Below are 19,577 nucleotides of genomic sequence, written 5' to 3'. Positions count from 1 at the left end.
GCAACACAGGGTGGATTCTTAGTTCCAGCTCGCACACTAAAGAGGCGTCACCGCTAGGGACTGACTGAGTGGAGCTGCGACTGCTCCCACGTGTGGGAAACACCGGACTCTGTTTAACCCCTTCAGGTACGACTTGACACACTTAGTGATGACGATTAACAGTCTTTCGTTCACCTTCCCCACTACTTTTATCCGTGCCACAGTAAAAACAAACTTTAACAACACAGTTCCGTAAACTTTGCTGTTGCACACTTTGTCGCAACTGGATGTGATTCTCTATTAGACACAGTTCAGACTTGGGGGGGGGGGGGGGAGGACTTGCAGCAACTTGCATTTGGCACGCACCCGTATACTGTTGCTGGGTGGCCTGACTTGATTTGACTGGGTGGCTGAGTGGTAAAGGCACACACCCCTATCCTGTTCGTGATGCCAATATTGTGGTGACCCATGGGTGTAGCGGTGTGAGTGCCGGGATCAGATGGTATTAACCCTGGGGACAAGATGGTATTAACCCCTAGTGTTCGTTACACCAGTGTGGTTTTTGTGATTCCAGAACACCACATTCCCGGCTTCTCCACTATCCCAGTTGCTAGTAGTGAAATGAGAGTCCACAACCAGTTATGGTCAAAGGGAGGCTTTACTGAGTATAAGACAGATGGACTTATCTTCACAGCTAAGGCCAGATTTCCCAGAGAGGTGGCCAGGACCCAGAAGGACCTCACAGCTTGCTGGACCAATATAATTGTATTTAACTTGACTTGAGATTGGACTTGACTTGACTATATGCAGGACTTGACTAGTTTCAGTGACAGCAGATATAGACTTGTGACTTACTGGTATGACTGTAGCTTTTGGGGTCTTCCAGATTCTGATCACTTGCACTGAGATCTCTGGTGGTTGCTGTGCTCAGTAGTAGATGGAATCTGTTCTGAGAAATTGTAATGGCCGCCCCTTTATATAGTGGGGGGCTGGACTAAAGCCCATTGGTCAAGCTGCGGGTCATAGGTTAAGCTGGTGCTCTCTGGGAGAACATGTGACAACAAATCATGTGACTGCATAACATAACATGTGACAGACTTACACAGGTCCTTGAGACCTCCCACAGGTCCTCTGTACTACCTATACATAAGGATACTGTCTAGGCATTAAAGTGATATACACAACATGATAGAAAAACAGGGGGAGACCTTGCAGGGAAGCCCCCAGGTCACTGTGGGTCTCAAACTGACAGGGCCTAAAGGTAGTGCAGGACCATGTCCTGTACTGGGACATCTGAAACCACCTATAAAAAATAAACACTATAGGAAAAGAAGTAAATAAATATATAAGCTTTATATGGAGAGTGACCTAAAAAGCATATCACAACAAATATTTTATTAATAAATCAAACGTTTGACAATGTTAAAAACAAGAATCACCAAAACAAGAAAAGAGAGATAGGGACACTGAGGTACAGAGGTAGGTAAAAAATGTATCAACATGGCTGTATGCCCTAGCATGCACATAGGGGCTGGCATGAAAAAGGAAGAAAAAAGTATTTTATCATCACCACGGTATGTATACATAGATTTATATACATATAAAGCATGTAAAACTCATGTCATTCTAATATCACCAGTAAAACACACTATGGAGAGAGAGAGTGCAAGTGCTGAAGTACAGTACAAAAATATATCAGTGCAAATCCTTGTGCAAACTAACAATGGACCTTACATAAGGTACATACAGCGAGAGACCGAACCTCAGAACTCAGAGCCCCACCACACTTGACACATTTCACAAACTTGCTTTATGTGTATATAAATCTATGTATACATACCGTGGCAGCAATAAAATACCTATTTCTTCCTTTTTCATGCTAGACCATATGTACATGCTAGGGCTATATTCATACGTTTTTTACCTACCTCTGCACCTCAGTGTCCCTATCTCTCTTTTCTCCTTGTGGTGATTCTTGTTTGTAACATTGTCTTACCTTCGATTTATTAACAAAATATTTGTTGTGATATTTGTTTTATGTCACCCTCCAAATAAAGCTTATATGGTTCTTGCCCTATAGTGTTTATTTTTTTATAGGTGGCTTATACCCATGATGCCAAGTTATATTACTGTGTAATCTGCTTCTATTACCTGTGTGCACCACTTTGTCCCGTTTTCATGCACAGGATAAACACCTGGAAGTGCTGTAGTGCAAGTCTTTTTATTTTACTGTTGTCTCTGACCTTTCCCAGCATTCCATGCAGCCAGAGACAATATGTCATAAGTCACATGGTCTCCAGGGGAGCGTGGCCAAGCTGCAATAGGATGATAGCAGGGTGGAAGGGATTTACTGAAATAATACTACTTATTCACCTATGTGACTTATGACATTTTGTCTCTGACCACATTGAATGCTGGTAAAATGAAAAGGCTTACACTACAACACTTCCAGGTGTTGGTCCATGCATGAAAACTGGACACAGCGGCACAATGAGAAGCATATTACACAGGATTGTAACTTGGCGTTATGGGCTCAAAGGCTGAAGAAAACAAATCCTGAAATACACCTAAAAGTCACAGAAACTGTGACAATATAAAGTACGTACATTGTCAGTGAGTAAGGAAAGCCAGACCATTGATACTTTCACAGACTGTTACAGACATTGTTTCAACCTGACCTCTGGATTACTTTATATACTTTATTTACTTGTGACCACATCCGCTATTGTACCTAGTTCTTACAGGGATCACAATACAGATGAACCAAAATATATAGTCAATAGGTCACTGGCAGAAGATGGAATAGGGTGTACCGATTAAGATGTTGTGGTCACATCCATCCTTACTGCCCTTCCGGCTTATCATGTGTTACTACACTTCTACAACATTAAAAATAGTAAGAAAAAAACTTCACCACAGAGTTGCTTCAGTTCATACAAATTGGTTCTGCAGACTATACACCAAAGACTTTTTCCTTGTCTCTGTTTACCAGAGGCTTAGTGTGAAGGTCTTATAGTTTGGTTCAAAAGCTATAACTGGTCCCACCAGCTAACAGATGACAACTCGGCACATATCATTACATCATTCAGAAATACTCATTTACAGCTACTGTCATAAGTTTCCATACACTTAGGTTGAAGTAATTGAAACCCATATTGCTCTACAAATTCCACGTCAGCAAACTATAGTTTTGGTAAGTTGTTCAGGATCTTTGGTAAGCAGTTTTCCCAACAAATATTTACAAACAGATCATTATATCTAAATTCCAGGTGGTATATCATTATTTTTCTTTTGTTCTTTTTTCTTATTTGACTGTCATTTAAATGTTATATGTTGTGTGGTAAATGGAGAATAAAATATATATAAAAAAATATATAAAACATTCCAGGTGGTAAGAAGTTGACATACACCAGGTTGACTTTGCCTTTTAAATAGCTCAGCTGTCTCCGATTGTCCCATTGAGGAGGCTTGTCAACCCTGCTCTATGCACGTGAAGAGCCGGTTGGCGTTCATGAGATCATTGCGGTCCCTGCAATCTGGCACTTATCCTCTATGCTGTGGATAGAGCATAAGTGTGAAAATGCTGGAGTACCCCTTTAATACCTACTAGTGTTGAGCGGCATAGGCCATATTCGAATTCGCGAATATTCGCGAATATATGGACGAATATTCGTCATATATTCGCGAATATTCGCATATTCGTTATATTCCCGTTTTATTTTCGCGTATGCGAAAATACGCGCATGCGAAAATTAGCATATGTGGAAATTCGCATATGCGAAAATTAGCATATGCTAATTTTCGCATATGCGAATTGTCACACGCCAGTCTCACATAGTAGTATTACAGCCTTCTTTACACCACACAAGCTGGAAGCAGAGAGGGATGATCACTGTGATGTGTACTGTGAAGAAAAAAAAACAACAAAAAAACGAATATTCGTAATTACGAATATATGGCGCTATATTCGCGAAATTCGCGAATTCGCGAATATACGATATTCGCGAATAATATTCGAATTGTGAATATTCGCGAGCAACACTAATACCTACATACCTGCTTTTTTGAATGGCACAGTGAAAACAATCAAAAGAAATCTGGCAAGACATCAGAAAAAGAATTGTGTCCTGTTAAAAATATACAAGACTTTAAGTGCAATGACATTGGCTAACCCTCAACACTGATGTGAAAATTGAGACATTAGCCAGTATATCCTTGTATGAAGGATGTACCTGAGCCCACACACCAACGCCAAGGTTTCTCAAGTGGCACGGGACCTAACACTAACCTACCTATGCGTGATAAGCAAAACCAGGGGCCAGTGGGTAATTACGACAGCAGTGGGCCGACTCACAGCCTCCTCCCAGGTACCCTCCAGTGTGGCTGAGCACACATACAATGGGAGGAGGGAGGCAGACTATAAGCTCTGGTGTAGTATCCTATTATGGCACTTGTAGTCTGCTGCAGGCATCCCCCATTGTATGCATTTTTATGCTGGGGATTGCCTCCAGCAACAGACCACAAGGGCAGGATCTACTCCCCCGGCATAAATGCACAACTGCATTTGGGATTAAGCACCTCCAGCCATTTGAGACCACGTCTTTTTTGTTGTCCTGTTAGAAATGTCAGAATCAAGAAAACATTTCTTATTTACGATGGAGATATTATCATGCCAGGCTCTTATATAAAAAGTGGATTATTTGTTAACTAATGAGCAAATATGGCACTCATACATACATAGATATACTATATCTTATTACAATTATTATTTTATATACTATCTAGGAGTTTTCTTAGGAATGGTAGAGGTTAAGGTCAGAATAATCTCATCTCACCATCTCAGGCCTAGTCAGTCCATACAAAATAATGGATTCATCTTGCTTCCTTTTCTAAGATGGCCGTCTCCTTCTCCCATCTGGTCAGTTGTCCTAGCGTCTTCATCCACGCACCCACCAGGTTGGCCTGGTCTCCTGAGCTTCCTTCCTCCGTACACTCCCGTTGGCTTTCTCTGGAGCCACTTATTCTCAGATGATGGGTGTGTTTATGATGACTGAAGGAGTGTCCTTTATACATGTGGGTGTGTTTATCCTAATTCAGGATGTATTCCCAATCAATAAATATACATATATGGTTTACCATGTGGGTTCGTTGAATATGCATTAACTTGTGGGTGTATGTATTATGTACTCATTCCTGATTGGAAATTACCAATCATCCACATGTGGCCTTGTTCTTCCTCACACTACATGTGTACTTGAAATAGAATCGCAATATGTCATAAATTCCATATCTGTATACAGTGATCCCTCAACATACGATGGTAATTTGTTCCAAATGAACCATCATTACTTGAATCCATCGTATGTTGAGGGATCCGTGCAATAATAATATAGAAAGTTCTACTCACTTGTCCCCGTCGCTCCAGACCGTCACCACTGCCCTGGATCATCGCTCTCCATCGCCGCCATCGCGTCCCCGGGGTGTCCCTGCCGCTCTGGACCGTCACCGCTGCCCTGGATCATCGCTCTCCATCGCCGTAATCACGTCGCTACGCACGCTGATCCTATTGGATGACGGGACGGCGTGGGGAAGGAATGACGACGAAGGAGAGCTGCAACCATACAGCGGAGCCCGAAGAGGACGGTCAGGAACGTCGGGGGCAGGTGAGTGACACTCACCGGACCACACCGGGCACATTAAACGGCTATTAGGCAGCAGTTATGGAGTGTGCGCTGCCGGATAGCCATTTATGCGATGGCCCCGACATACAAAAGCATCGTATGTTGATGCTGCCTTCAACATGTGATGGCCTCTGAGAGGCCATCGTATGTTGAAATTTTCATAAGTCGGGGCCATCATAGGTCGGGGGATCACTGTATACTTTTGTGGTGGCCCAGTACGGGAGATGTTGCCCCGTACCCTTGCTGCCCTGTCAGGCAGCCTCCTTCAGTGTCCCCAGATCCCCTTGTACCTGTTTCCCCCTGTACATATGTTATGCAGTGTATTCTATTATAAAATGTGTCGTATCTTTTAAGAGTTATGTCATGTGATTGTTACCCAGGAGGTACAAGTGACCAGGTGATTGCACACGTGTTCAATCTCGTTGTGAAGCAGTTCCCGAAGTGTTCCCCCCATTTGCAAGACATCCGAACAATGGGAAGGAAATTTTGCATGCACATCATCCACTCGTACACCACAAAGCACACCCTCCTTGAGCTGCAGCGTCAGAATGGTATCCCGCAACATAGTCTGATTTGTGACATTGCCACACGTTGGAATTCCACCCTCCATATATTGTACCAACTGTACGAACAGAGAAAAGCCATCTCCGATTTCTTGATGATCCAAGCGGATAGGGGTACTCCCCTGTGTAACTTTAATGTGAACCAGTGGCAGCTCATACGTGACACCTGCCGTTTGCTCAGGCCCTTTGAGGAAGCCACATTAGTAGTCAGTCGCCAGGATTATGAGATGAACAAAGTCATTCCACTGCTTCATTTCTTACAACACGTGTTGGAGCACAGTTTAGGTTTTGCCAAATGGGCAGTTTTTCTAGTAATCTGACAGGAGAGGAGGAGCAGGAGCAGCCAGAGAAGCTAGAGGGTTATGAGGAAGGCGAGACAGAGGACCCAGACACACCTTGGCAGAATGCAGTGGAGATGGAGGCAGGGAGTCCCTCCGAAACTCTTGCACAAATGGCACGATGCATACTCGCTTGCGTCGTGACCGCCGAATTGTCACCATTTGGCAGTGTTATGACTTCTGTATCTCCACCTTATTGAACCCTCACTACCGCCACAAAATAGAGGCCTTTTTTACACCCACTGAGAGGGAGGACAAAGTGACCTACTACAGAGGCATCCTATGTAGTCAGTTGGCCGATGTCGGCACCATCGTCCATCCTCTCGCAGGTCTGAATCGGGGGGGGGGGGGGCCCTGCGCTCACGTTCCACTGCCATTGCTGCTGGGGAGGGGTGGGGTGGCAGGAGCAGCCATTGCTGCTCATCAGCAGCCGTAGTTTACAGTCACTGATGAGTAGCTTTCTTCACCCGCATAGTGAAGTGACTCATGAGCAGCAGGTACACCTGGAGCAGGACCTGAACCAGCAGGTGTGCATGGCATACCTTGACATGCCCATGCCAATACACCTTGAAGATCCGCTGGACTTTGGGCAGTCAAACTTGATTTGTGGCCGCAACTAGCAGAGTTTGCCCTGGAAAAACTGTTCTACTTGGCCAGTAGTCTGCCATCAGAGCAGGTGTTTAGTGCGGTGGGGGCCATAGTTACCCAAAGGAGAACTTGTCTGTCCACGAAAAATGTGGAGAGACTGGGCTTTGTGAAGATGAATCAAGCATGGATCAGCCATGATTTCCAATCACCAATGCCTGATGCATGAGAGTAGATTGACCATGGGGCCACACCAACACTTCTCAAATATGGATAGTGCCAAACAGATTTAAGGCACTGCTCCCCAGTTACAAACATTCCTCCGCATCAGACCTTTTTCACACACCTTCGTCACTGGGTACTGGTATTGCAACCCACCACACCACTCTGTCACCGGGTCACTTTAAGGACTCCTTATGCTACTGCTGCCACCTCCAGGCTGTCTTATTCAGCCACTAAATGGTCTTCTCATGCTTCAGCCAACTCCAGTCTGTGCCATTCATCCAATATATGGTTTACTGATGCTTCAGCCATCTCCTTTCTGTGTCATTTAGCAACTACATGGTTTAGTGATGCTGCTGGGCCTAGGACATTACCTATATATGTTTATGGTAGCATTAGGTACCATACATCTTCAAGGGAAATTGTGAGGCCCTATTGCCTCCTCATCTGCCGCAAACTCCAGGCTGTGCCATTCAGACACTATATGGTCTCCTCATGCTTCAGCCACCTCAAGGCTGTGCCATTCAAACACTATATGGTCTCCTCATGCTTCAGCTACCTCTAGCCTGTGCCATTCAGACACTATATGGTCTCCTCATGCTTCAGTCAAATCCAGGCTGTGCCATTCAGACACTATATGATCTCCCCATGCTGCCACAAACTCCAGGCTGTCTCATTCAGCCACTATATGATCTCTTCTCATGCTTTAGCCAACTCCAGGCTGTGCTATTTAGCCACAATATGGTCTCCTCATACTGATGCCACCTCCAGGCTCTGTAATTTGTGCTGCCATGTGACACGTGACTCCTTGTTAGATTTAGTCCTTTGTACCCACATGCCGGGGCCCGGGACACTAAAACATGGGAGTTAAAATTTCAATTTCAAAATCCTCAATTTCAATTTCAAAATCTTAAATTTCAATGGTCTCCTTATGCTTCTGCCAACCCCAGGCCATGCTATTCAGACACGATATGGTCTCCTCATGCTTCAGCCAACTCCAGGTTGTGTCATTTAGCCACTATATGGTCTCTATATGTTGACTGTGTATTGTAGGAAACATGTGGGTATCCTTGAGTCACTCTCCCAGAATTATTGCCATGTTGATACCAGTAATAAAAGGAATATTGCCAAGGACTAGCAGAAACAGGGAACTGTGGATATTGACCACCGGCTGTTGGAATTGACAGACTATCCCAGGTGGTAGATTTACCATTTTGAAGTTCCTCAATTCCAAGAGGCTTTAAGTCGTTCATTCTTTGTTGTGGTTCTTCAGTTGCAGAATTAAGTTGTATCATGTTTTCCTGTTCCTCTGATGAGCTAATGTCACTGTAACACACAATACTCATATTGTCATCTAATGAAGGATCCTTTTCTTCAGAGAACGTATGTATCCTTTTCTTATTTTGAATGTCAGGTGTTATGCTGATTATAAAGGAATTTTGTAATCTGGGTGTTACGCCGAGCGCTCCGGGTCCCCGCTCCTCCCCGGAGCGCTCGCTACACTCCTCTCACTGCAGCGCTCCGGTCGGTTCCACGGACCCGGGGCGCTGCGATACCGCCTCTGGCCGGGATGCGATTCACGATGCGGGTAGCGCCCGCTCGCGATGCGCACCCCGGCTCCCGTACCTGACTCGCTCTCCGTCAGTTCTGTCCCGGCGCGCGCGGCCCCGCTCCCTAGGGCGCGCGCGCGCCGGGTCTTTGCGATTTAAAGGGCCACTGCGCCGCTGATTGGCGCAGTGGTTCCAATTAGTGGTTACACCTGTGCACTTCCCTATATCACCTCACTTCCCCTTCACTCCCTCGCCGGATCTTGTTGCCTTAGTGCCAGTGAAAGCGTTTCCTTGTGTGTTCCTAGCCTGTGTTCCAGACCTCCTGCCGTTGCCCCTGACTACGATCCTTGCTGCCTGCCCCGACCTTCTGCTACGTCCGACCTTGCTTCTGTCTACTCCCTTGTACCGCGCCTATCTTCAGCAGCTAGAGAGGTTGAGCCGTTGCTAGGGGATACGACCTGGTCACTACCGCCGCAGCAAGACCATCCCGCTTTGCGGCGGGCTCTGGTGAAAACCAGTAGTGACTTAGAACCGATCCTCTAGCACGGTCCACGCCAATCCCTCTCTGGCACAGAGGATCCACTACCTGCCAGCCGGCATCGTGACAGTAGATCCGGCCATGGATCCCGCTGAAGTTCCTCTGCCAGTTGTCGCTGACCTCACCACGGTGGTCGCCCAGCAGTCACAACAGATTGCGCAACAAGGCCAACAGCTGTCTCAACTGACTGTTATGCTACAACAGTTACTACCACAGCTCCAGCAACCATCTCCTCCGCCAGCTCCTGTACCTCCTCCGCAGCGAGTGGCCGCTTCTGGACTACGACTATCCTTGCCGGATAAATTTGATGGGGACTCTAAGCTTTGCCGTGGCTTCCTTTCCCAATGTTCATTACACTTGGAGATGATGTCGGACCAGTTCCCCACTGAAAGGTCTAAGGTGGCTTTCGTAGTCAGCCTGCTGTCTGGAAAAGCCCTGGCTTGGGCCACACCGCTCTGGGACCGCAATGACCCCGTCACTGCCTCTATACACTCCTTCTTCTCGGAAATTCGAAGTGTCTTTGAGGAACCTGCCCGAGCCTCTTCTGCTGAGACTGCCCTGTTGAACCTGGTCCAGGGTAATTCTTCCGTTGGCGAGTATGCCGTACAATTCCGTACTCTTGCTTCTGAATTATCCTGGAACAATGAGGCCCTCTGCGCGACCTTTAAAAAAGGCCTATCCAGCAACATTAAAGATGTTCTGGCCGCACGAGAAATGCCTGCTAATCTTCATGAACTTATTCACCTAGCCACTCGCATTGACATGCGTTTTTCCGAAAGGCGTCAGGAGCTCCGCCAAGATATGGACTCTGTTCGCACGAGGCGTTTCTTCTCCTCGGCTCCTCTCTCCTCTGGTTCCCTGCAATCTGTTCCTGTGCCTCCCGCCGTGGAGGCTATGCAGGTCGACCGGTCTCGCCTGACATCTCAAGAGAGGACACGACGCCGCATGGAGAACCTCTGCCTGTACTGTGCTAGTACCGAACACTTCCTGAGGGATTGTCCTATCCGCCCTCCCCGCCTGGAAAGACGTACCCTGACTCCGCACAAAGGTGAGACAATCCTTGATGTCCACTCTGCTTCTCCACGTCTTACTGTGCCTGTGCGGATGTCTGCCTCTGCCTTCTCCTTCTCTTCTGTGGCCTTCTTAGACTCTGGATCTGCAGGAAATTTTATTTTGGCCTCTCTCGTCAACAGGTTCAACATCCCAGTGACCAGTCTCACCAGACCCCTTTACATCAATTGTATAAACAATGAAAGATTGGACTGTTCCATACGTTTCCGCACGGAGCCCCTTCTAATGAGCATCGGATCTCATCACGAGAGGATTGAACTTTTGGTCCTCCCCAATTGCACCTCGGAAATTCTCCTTGGACTTCCCTGGCTTCAACTTCATTCCCCAACCCTGGATTGGTCCACTGGGGAGATCAAGAGTTGGGGGCCCTCTTGTTCCAAGGACTGTCTAAAACCGGTTCCCAGTAACCCTTGCCATAACTCTGTACTTCCTCCAGTAACCGGTCTCCCTAAGGCCTATATGGACTTCGCGGATGTTTTCTGCAAAAAACAAGCGGAGACTCTACCTCCTCACAGGCCTTATGATTGTCCTATCGACCTCCTCCCGGGCACTACTCCACCCCGGGGCAGAATTTATCCTCTCTCTGCCCCAGAGACTCTTGCCATGTCTGAATACGTCCAGGAGAATCTAAAAAAGGGCTTTATCCGTAAATCCTCCTCTCCTGCCGGAGCCGGATTTTTCTTTGTGTCCAAAAAAGATGGCTCTCTACGTCCTTGCATTGACTACCGCGGACTTAATAAAATCACGGTTAAGAACCGCTACCCCTTACCCCTCATCTCTGAACTCTTTGATCGCCTCCAAGGTGCCCACATCTTTACTAAATTGGACTTAAGAGGCGCCTATAACCTCATCCGCATCAGAGAGGGGGATGAGTGGAAAACAGCATTTAACACCAGAGATGGACACTTTGAGTATCTGGTCATGCCCTTTGGCCTGTGCAACGCCCCTGCTGTCTTCCAAGACTTTGTTAATGAAATTTTTCGTGATCTGTTATACTCCTGTGTTGTTGTATATCTTGATGATATCCTAATTTTTTCGGCCAATCTAGAAGAACACCGCCAGCATGTCCGTATGGTTCTTCAGAGACTTCGTGACAATCAACTCTATGCTAAAATTGAGAAATGTCTGTTTGAATGCCAATCTCTTCCTTTTCTAGGATACTTGGTCTCTGGCCAGGGACTACAAATGGATCCAGATAAACTCTCTGCCGTCTTAGATTGGCCACGCCCCTCCGGACTCCGTGCCATCCAACGTTTTTTGGGGTTCGCCAATTATTACAGGCAATTTATTCCACATTTTTCTACCATTGTGGCTCCTATTGTGGCTTTAACCAAAAAAAATGCCGATCCCAAGTCTTGGCCTCCTCAAGCGGAAGACGCCTTTAAACGACTCAAGTCCGCCTTCTCTTCGGCTCCCGTGCTCTCCAGACCTGACCCATCTAAACCCTTCCTATTGGAGGTTGATGCCTCCTCAGTGGGAGCTGGAGCTGTCCTTCTACAAAAAAACTCTTCCGGGCATGCTGTTACTTGTGGGTTTTTTTCTAGGACCTTCTCTCCGGCGGAGAGGAACTACTCCATCGGGGATCGAGAGCTTCTAGCCATTAAATTAGCACTTGAGGAATGGAGGCATCTGCTGGAGGGATCAAGATTTCCAGTTATTATTTACACCGATCACAAGAACCTCTCATACCTCGAGTCTGCCCAACGGCTGAATCCTCGTCAGGCCAGGTGGTCTCTGTTCTTTGCCCGATTTAATTTTGAAATTCACTTTCGGCCTGCTGATAAGAACATTAGGGCCGATGCTCTCTCTCGTTCCTCAGATGCTTCTGAAATTGAACTCTCTCCTCAACACATCATTCCTCCTGACTGCCTGATTTCCACTTCTCCAGCCTCCATCAGGCAAACTCCACCAGGAAAGACCTTTGTTTCTCCACGCCAACGCCTCGGAATCCTCAAATGGGGTCACTCCTCCCATCTCGCAGGTCATGCGGGCATCAAGAAATCTGTGCAACTCATCTCTCGCTTCTATTGGTGGCCGACTCTAGAGACTGATGTGGTGGACTTTGTGCGAGCCTGCACTATCTGTGCCCGGGATAAGACTCCTCGCCAGAAGCCCGCTGGTTTTCTTCTTCCTCTGCCTGTTCCCGAACAACCTTGGTCTCTGATTGGTATGGATTTTATTACTGACTTACCCCCATCCCATGGCAACACTGTTATTTGGGTGGTCGTTGATCGATTCTCCAAAATGGCACATTTCATCCCTCTTCCTGGTCTTCCTTCAGCGCCTCAGTTGGCTAAACAATTTTTTGTACACATTTTTCGTCTTCACGGGTTGCCTACGCAGATCGTCTCGGATAGAGGCGTCCAATTTGTGTCTAAATTCTGGAGGGCTCTCTGTAAACAACTCAAGATTAAATTAAATTTTTCTTCTGCATACCATCCTCAATCCAATGGACAAGTAGAAAGAATTAACCAGATCTTGGGTGACTATTTACGACATTTTGTTTCCTCCCGCCAGGATGACTGGGCAGATCTTCTACCTTGGGCCGAATTCTCGTATAATTTCAGAATCTCTGAATCTTCCTCCAAATCCCCGTTTTTCGTGGTGTACGGCCGTCACCCTCTTCCCCCCCTCCCTACCCCCTTGCCCTCTGGTCTGCCCGCTGTGGATGAAATTTCTCGTGATCTCTCCATCATATGGAGAGAGACCCAAAATTCTCTCTTACAGGCTTCTTCACGCATGAAGAGATTCGCGGATAAGAAAAGAAGAGCTCCTCCCATTTTTTCCCCTGGAGACAAGGTATGGCTCTCCGCCAAATATGTCCGCTTCCGTGTCCCTAGCTATAAGTTGGGACCACGCTATCTTGGTCCTTTCAAGATTTTGCGCCAGATTAATCCTGTCTCTTACAAACTTCTTCTTCCTCCTTCTCTTCGTATTCCTAATGCCTTTCATGTTTCTCTTCTTAAACCACTTATCATTAACCGTTTCTCTCCCAAATCTGTTCCCCCCACTCCTGTCTCCGGCTCCTCGGACATCTTCTCCGTCAAAGAAATTTTAGCATCTAAAAAGGTCAGAGGGAAAACCTTCTTTTTAGTGGATTGGGAGGGTTGTGGTCCAGAAGAGAGGTCCTGGGAACCTGAGGACAATATCCTGGACAAAAGTCTGGTCCTCAGGTTCTCAGGCTCCAAGAAGAGGGGGAGACCCAAGGGGGGGGGTACTGTTACGCCGAGCGCTCCGGGTCCCCGCTCCTCCCCGGAGCGCTCGCTACACTCCTCTCACTGCAGCGCTCCGGTCGGTTCCACGGACCCGGGGCGCTGCGATACCGCCTCTGGCCGGGATGCGATTCACGATGCGGGTAGCGCCCGCTCGCGATGCGCACCCCGGCTCCCGTACCTGACTCGCTCTCCGTCAGTTCTGTCCCGGCGCGCGCGGCCCCGCTCCCTAGGGCGCGCGCGCGCCGGGTCTTTGCGATTTAAAGGGCCACTGCGCCGCTGATTGGCGCAGTGGTTCCAATTAGTGGTTACACCTGTGCACTTCCCTATATCACCTCACTTCCCCTTCACTCCCTCGCCGGATCTTGTTGCCTTAGTGCCAGTGAAAGCGTTTCCTTGTGTGTTCCTAGCCTGTGTTCCAGACCTCCTGCCGTTGCCCCTGACTACGATCCTTGCTGCCTGCCCCGACCTTCTGCTACGTCCGACCTTGCTTCTGTCTACTCCCTTGTACCGCGCCTATCTTCAGCAGCTAGAGAGGTTGAGCCGTTGCTAGGGGATACGACCTGGTCACTACCGCCGCAGCAAGACCATCCCGCTTTGCGGCGGGCTCTGGTGAAAACCAGTAGTGACTTAGAACCGATCCTCTAGCACGGTCCACGCCAATCCCTCTCTGGCACAGAGGATCCACTACCTGCCAGCCGGCATCGTGACACTGGGACACAGGTAAAAATAAGTATTTTTAAGCATACTGTAGCACATTTTTCTGCCCTCATAAGTGCATACCACATACCTACAGTACATCTAAGTAGTGTACTATTTTGTACTTTTTTATCTGTTAAGGGTCTATATACTGTGATAGGACAGGCAATAGTACACACCTGCTGCTGTTCTAGACAAATACTGTTTTTAAGTGCAGTGAAGCGTATTGTACTCCCCTCATATACGCAATAAGTATGTCAGGCAGAGTAGTGAAATTTCTAAATCCTTAATTTCTATTTCAAAATCTTAAATTTAACTTGAAAAATATTAAATTTCAATGGTCTCCTCATACTTCTGCCAACTCCAGGCTGTGCCATTCAGACACTATATGGTCTCCTGATGCTTCAGCCAACACCAGGCTGTGTCACTCAGCCAATATATGGTTTACTGATGCTGCTGGGCCAGGGACTGGGCCTGAAATTTTTTTATGGTAGCACTAACTACCCTAAATTTTCAATTTAAATTTCAAAATTCGTCTTTTAATCTTAGGTATTGTGAAGCCCTAGTGTCTCCTCATGCTGCTGCCAACTCCAGGCTGTGCCATTCAGACACTATATGGTCTCCTCATGCTTCAGCCACATCCAAACTGTGTCATTCAGCCCCTGTATGGTCTCCTCATGCTGCCAACAACTCCACACTGTCATTTAGCTACTATATGGTTTCCTCATGCTTCAGCCACATCCAAGCTGTGTCATTAAGCCACTATATGATCTCCTCATGTTGCCAACACCTCCACTCTGTGTCATTTAGCCACTGTATGGTCTCCTCATGCTGCCAACACCTCCACGCTGTGTCATTCAGCCACTATATGGTCTCTTCATGTTGCCAACACCTCCACGATGTGTCATTCAGCCACTATATGGTCTCCTCCTACTGTTGCCACCTCCAGGCTCTGTCATTGTGCTGCCATGTGACATGTGACTTCTTGTTAGTTTTGGTCCTTTGTACTCACACGCCGGGGCCTGGGACACTAAAACCTGGGAGTTAAAAGTTCAATTTAACAACCCTCAATTTCAATTTAAAAGCCTTACATTTCTATTTAAAATTCTTACATTTGAATGGTCTCCTCATGCTTCTGCCAACTCCAGGCTGTGTCATTCAGTCAATATATGGTTTACTGATGCTGCTGGGCCTGGGTCTGGGCCTAAACATTTTTTTATGGTAGCACTGGCTACCCTAAATCTTCCGTTTAAATTTCAAAATTCGTCTTTTTTTCTTAGGGATCGGGAAGCTCTAGTGTCTACTCATGCTGCTGCCAACTCCTGGCTGTGCCATTCAGACACTATATGGTTTCCTCATGCTTCAGCCAACTCCAGGCTGTGTCATTCAGCCACTATATGCTCTTCTCATGCTGCAAACACCTCCACGCTGTGTCATTCAGTCACTATATAGTCTCCTCATGATGCCAACACCTCCAGCCTGTGTCATTTAGCCACTATATGGTCTCCTCATACTGATGCCACCTCCAGGCTCTGTCATTGTGCCGCTCTGCGGAAGCGATTCTAATAGCGATGCCTGTAATCTGCATGTTCTTCTGAATAACAGTATTATTTCACTACCCCAGCACACTCCATATGCGTGTTAGAACACAGCAAAGTGTTGTACACCCCTATTGAGGCTCTCTGTAGGCCATAAATAGCCGTTTTTAATATAGACTCGCCAAAAATAAATTTGGTTCGAAACTATTTTTTTCAAAAAATTTGGTGAATCGGCCGAATCAAATTTTTCAAAAGTTCGCTCATCTCTAGGACTGGTCCTTAGTGACCTAAGAGAGGGAATGTGTACTAGAATTAAAAGTCTGGAATAGTAAGTTTTAAGGTATGTAAATAATGTAATGTATTAATGACTTCAAGTGTAGATAGATACATTGATGAACTTCATAAACGTAATGTTCTGCATTGGGAGTATTGTTTTGATCAGTGTCCATGCAGTTCATCTTTTTATCAAATCTAGAATATGATTCATTGTATCATGATTATTCATTATTTTTGTTCAGTTTCAAGCTTGCAGTCTGATTGTCGCTTATTAAATTCTAGGCAAAATTATATCTTTCACCGGAAGATCTCTTCAAGGAGGAAACAGAGGAAGCACTAGAGCATGTACAAATTGCAGTGAATGTCCTTAGGACCTTCAAGCATTCATTTCAAAGTCACAGAAAAAATCTTGGGTCATTTTACCGAGACAGTAATGAATTTAAACCTTGGGATTTTCGCTCTCAACTGGTGTTTGCCAGATATGACAGATTCCATGAGCGTTTAAAGAAGATTGAGGTATTTAATTCTTTTAAGTCTATCCTATTCAGATACGAGTGCTAAAAATACTTATATTTATGTGCTATGAATTGCAAATGAGCTGATCTACACAACATTTTTTTAAATGAAAAACACTACTTCCTCTGCTTACATAAGACTTATATTCTGCTTGATATAATACATTCTTCTCATGGTTATAATTAAAATTATTAGCGCAATTAGATTTCTTTGACACAGTCATTGACCTCGACAATTATGTTTAATTGGATATATAGGCAGATCTTATTTTTTTAAGGCATTGAACCTTAAAATAAATTTAAGAGCCCCAGTGCACAGTTTCTATTGTTGTGCTTGTGTTCCTCAGATTAATAATGCTTGAATCTGTTCTGTTCTGACAGTGTATATAAAGTAAATTGATACATTTTTTGAAAGAAATTTCTGTTTAGCATAGCTACTTTTTTTTTTTTTTTTTTTAGAAAACCATACTAATATTAATTTCTGATTTGCTTATTTTTTTATTATAAGTATTCCACAATACATCGTCATTCCTCCAATTTTAGTGGCTCTTTGGTCAGTTATCTATATATATATATATATATATATATATATATATATGTGTATATATATTTATATATTGTACAGACCAAAAGTTTGGACACACCTTCTCATTCAGAGTTTTCTTTATTTTCATGAATTAGAAAATTGTAGATCCACACTGAAGGCATCAAAACTATGAATTAACACATTTGGAATTGTGTGAAAATATGTCATATTCTAGGTTCTAGCCACCTTTTGCTTTGATCACTGCTTTGCACACTCTTGGCATTCTTTTGATGAGCTTCAAGAGGTAGTCACCTGAAATGGTCTTCCAACAGTCTTGAAGGAGTTCCCAGAGATTTTGTTGTCCCTTTTGCCTTCACTCTGCGGTCCAGCTCACCCCAAACCATCTCAATTGGGTTCAGGTCCGGTGACTGTGGAGGCCAGGTCATCTGGCGCAGCACCCCATCACTCTCCTTCTTGGTCAAATAGCCCTTACACAGCCTGGAGGTGTGTTTGGGGTCATTGTCCTGTTGAAAAATAAATGATGGTCCAACTAAACGCAAACCGGATGGAATAGCATGCCGCTGCAAGATGCTGTGGTAGCCATGCTGGTTCAGTATGCCTTCAATTTTGAATAAATCCCCAACAGTGTCACCAGCAAAGCACCCCCACACCATCACACCTCCTCCACACCAGCACACCTGTGAAGTGAAAACCATTTCAGGTGACTACCTCTTGAATCTCAACAAGAGAATGCCAAGAGTGTGCAAAGCAGTAATCAAAGCAAAAGGTGGCTACTTTGAAGAACCTAGAATATGACATATTTTCAGTTGTTTCACACTTTTTTGTTATGTATATAATTCCACATGTATTAATTCATAGTTTTGATGCCTTCAATGTGAATCTACAATTTTCATAGTCATGAAAATAAAGAAAACTCTGAATGAGAAGGTGTGTCCAAACTTTTGGTCTGTACTGTATATTGTATACTGTATATATTAGGTCACTTATTGATGACCTTATATATACTGTTTTTTTTTATCACTTAAAGTATTCAGCATACATGAGCACTGTCATCCATCATTTAAAAAATTTTTTTTTTTAATAATAAAGTGATAAAAAGCTATTGTCTCTTTTTGCATTTGAAATCAAAGAAAAAACTGTGAAAGGCAACTAAAAAGGCATGTTCGTGCCTAGGGCAGCAGGGTGTGTATATATATATATATATATATATATATATATATATATATGTATATGTGTGTGTGTGTGTCAGGTGCGGATCCAGAGTCGAGTCTCGGGAGGAGCACTATTAGAGTATTTTGTGTTGGCGGACAGAAAACAAGATGTTGCTCACGGAACTTACAATATTATTAAATGTATCATACAGTCCTAACCTTGTTTAAGACTCTTAGGCCACAGGTCAGAATAATAATCAAATACACCAATTGTCACAGAATGGGAAAGTGCTAAAGAGGTTTTTACCATTTAAAACTATAGCTCCCAGTATGACCTAAGCAGTGGTGAGGGGATGCTGGGAGTTGTTGTTTCACCCATCATTACTGCAGAACTTACAAGTGACTCCAGCTCTGATAGGACACAGTAAGGAGAAAACACAATGATATCAGTGACTACAGGTGACGTCTTCTCTATAGTGAGGAGAATACACAATGATATCAGTGACTACAGGTGACGTCTTCTCTATGTACATACCAGATGTACATACCGCCAGGAATTGTTCCAGCTATATTTTCTCTCAGCAGAACTTGAGGCCCAGATGGTTTCTATGTCAGCGCATTCTGATCCTCTATATGAAAACAATAATTATTATAATACTGCCAAACACTATATTCTTCTAATACAATACCGCCACACACCCTCTGAATATAATTCTGACACACTGTACCTCCTGAATATACAACACACTGTACCCTCTGAATATAATACCGCCACACACCGTACCCTCTGTATATAATACTATCACACACTGCACCCTCTGAATATAATACTACCACACACTGTGTTCTCTAAATTTAATACTACCACACACTGCACTCTCTGAATATAACTTGCTGTGCAGTGCACCCTCTGAATAAAATACCCAAATGTTTTGTGGCCCATAAAAAACGTACCACCCCAGAAATTCCTCATCATATACAATACACTTCTGAAATACAAAACACTCTGTGCCTTCACATATAGTGATAATGCCCCATCTTGTGCCCCTACATATAATAATTATGACCCGTCCTGTTCCCCCCACATAATAATAATGCCCTCTGTCCTGTGC

At 45.0% G+C, this 19,577-nt stretch overlaps 1 protein-coding gene across 3 annotated transcripts in view; it reads left to right on the top strand.

The window, feature by feature from the left end:
* The window catches only part of DNAH11 (dynein axonemal heavy chain 11), a 324,054-nt gene that overhangs the window by 36,997 nt on the left and 267,480 nt on the right, over positions 1-19,577 (top strand). For all 3 annotated transcript variants that reach the window (XM_056519699.1, XM_056519698.1, XM_056519697.1), the window contains exon 8: positions 16,535-16,768. In XM_056519699.1, the coding sequence (XP_056375674.1) occupies positions 16,535-16,768 (234 nt within the window). The remainder of the gene's footprint in view (positions 1-16,534; positions 16,769-19,577) is intronic.

This window comes from Hyla sarda, chromosome 5, assembly GCF_029499605.1.
Source record: "Hyla sarda isolate aHylSar1 chromosome 5, aHylSar1.hap1, whole genome shotgun sequence".
Taxonomy (NCBI): domain Eukaryota; kingdom Metazoa; phylum Chordata; class Amphibia; order Anura; family Hylidae; genus Hyla; species Hyla sarda.
The sequence above is the reverse complement of the archived record's forward strand: the minus strand, read 5'-3'. Positions and strand labels throughout refer to the sequence as shown.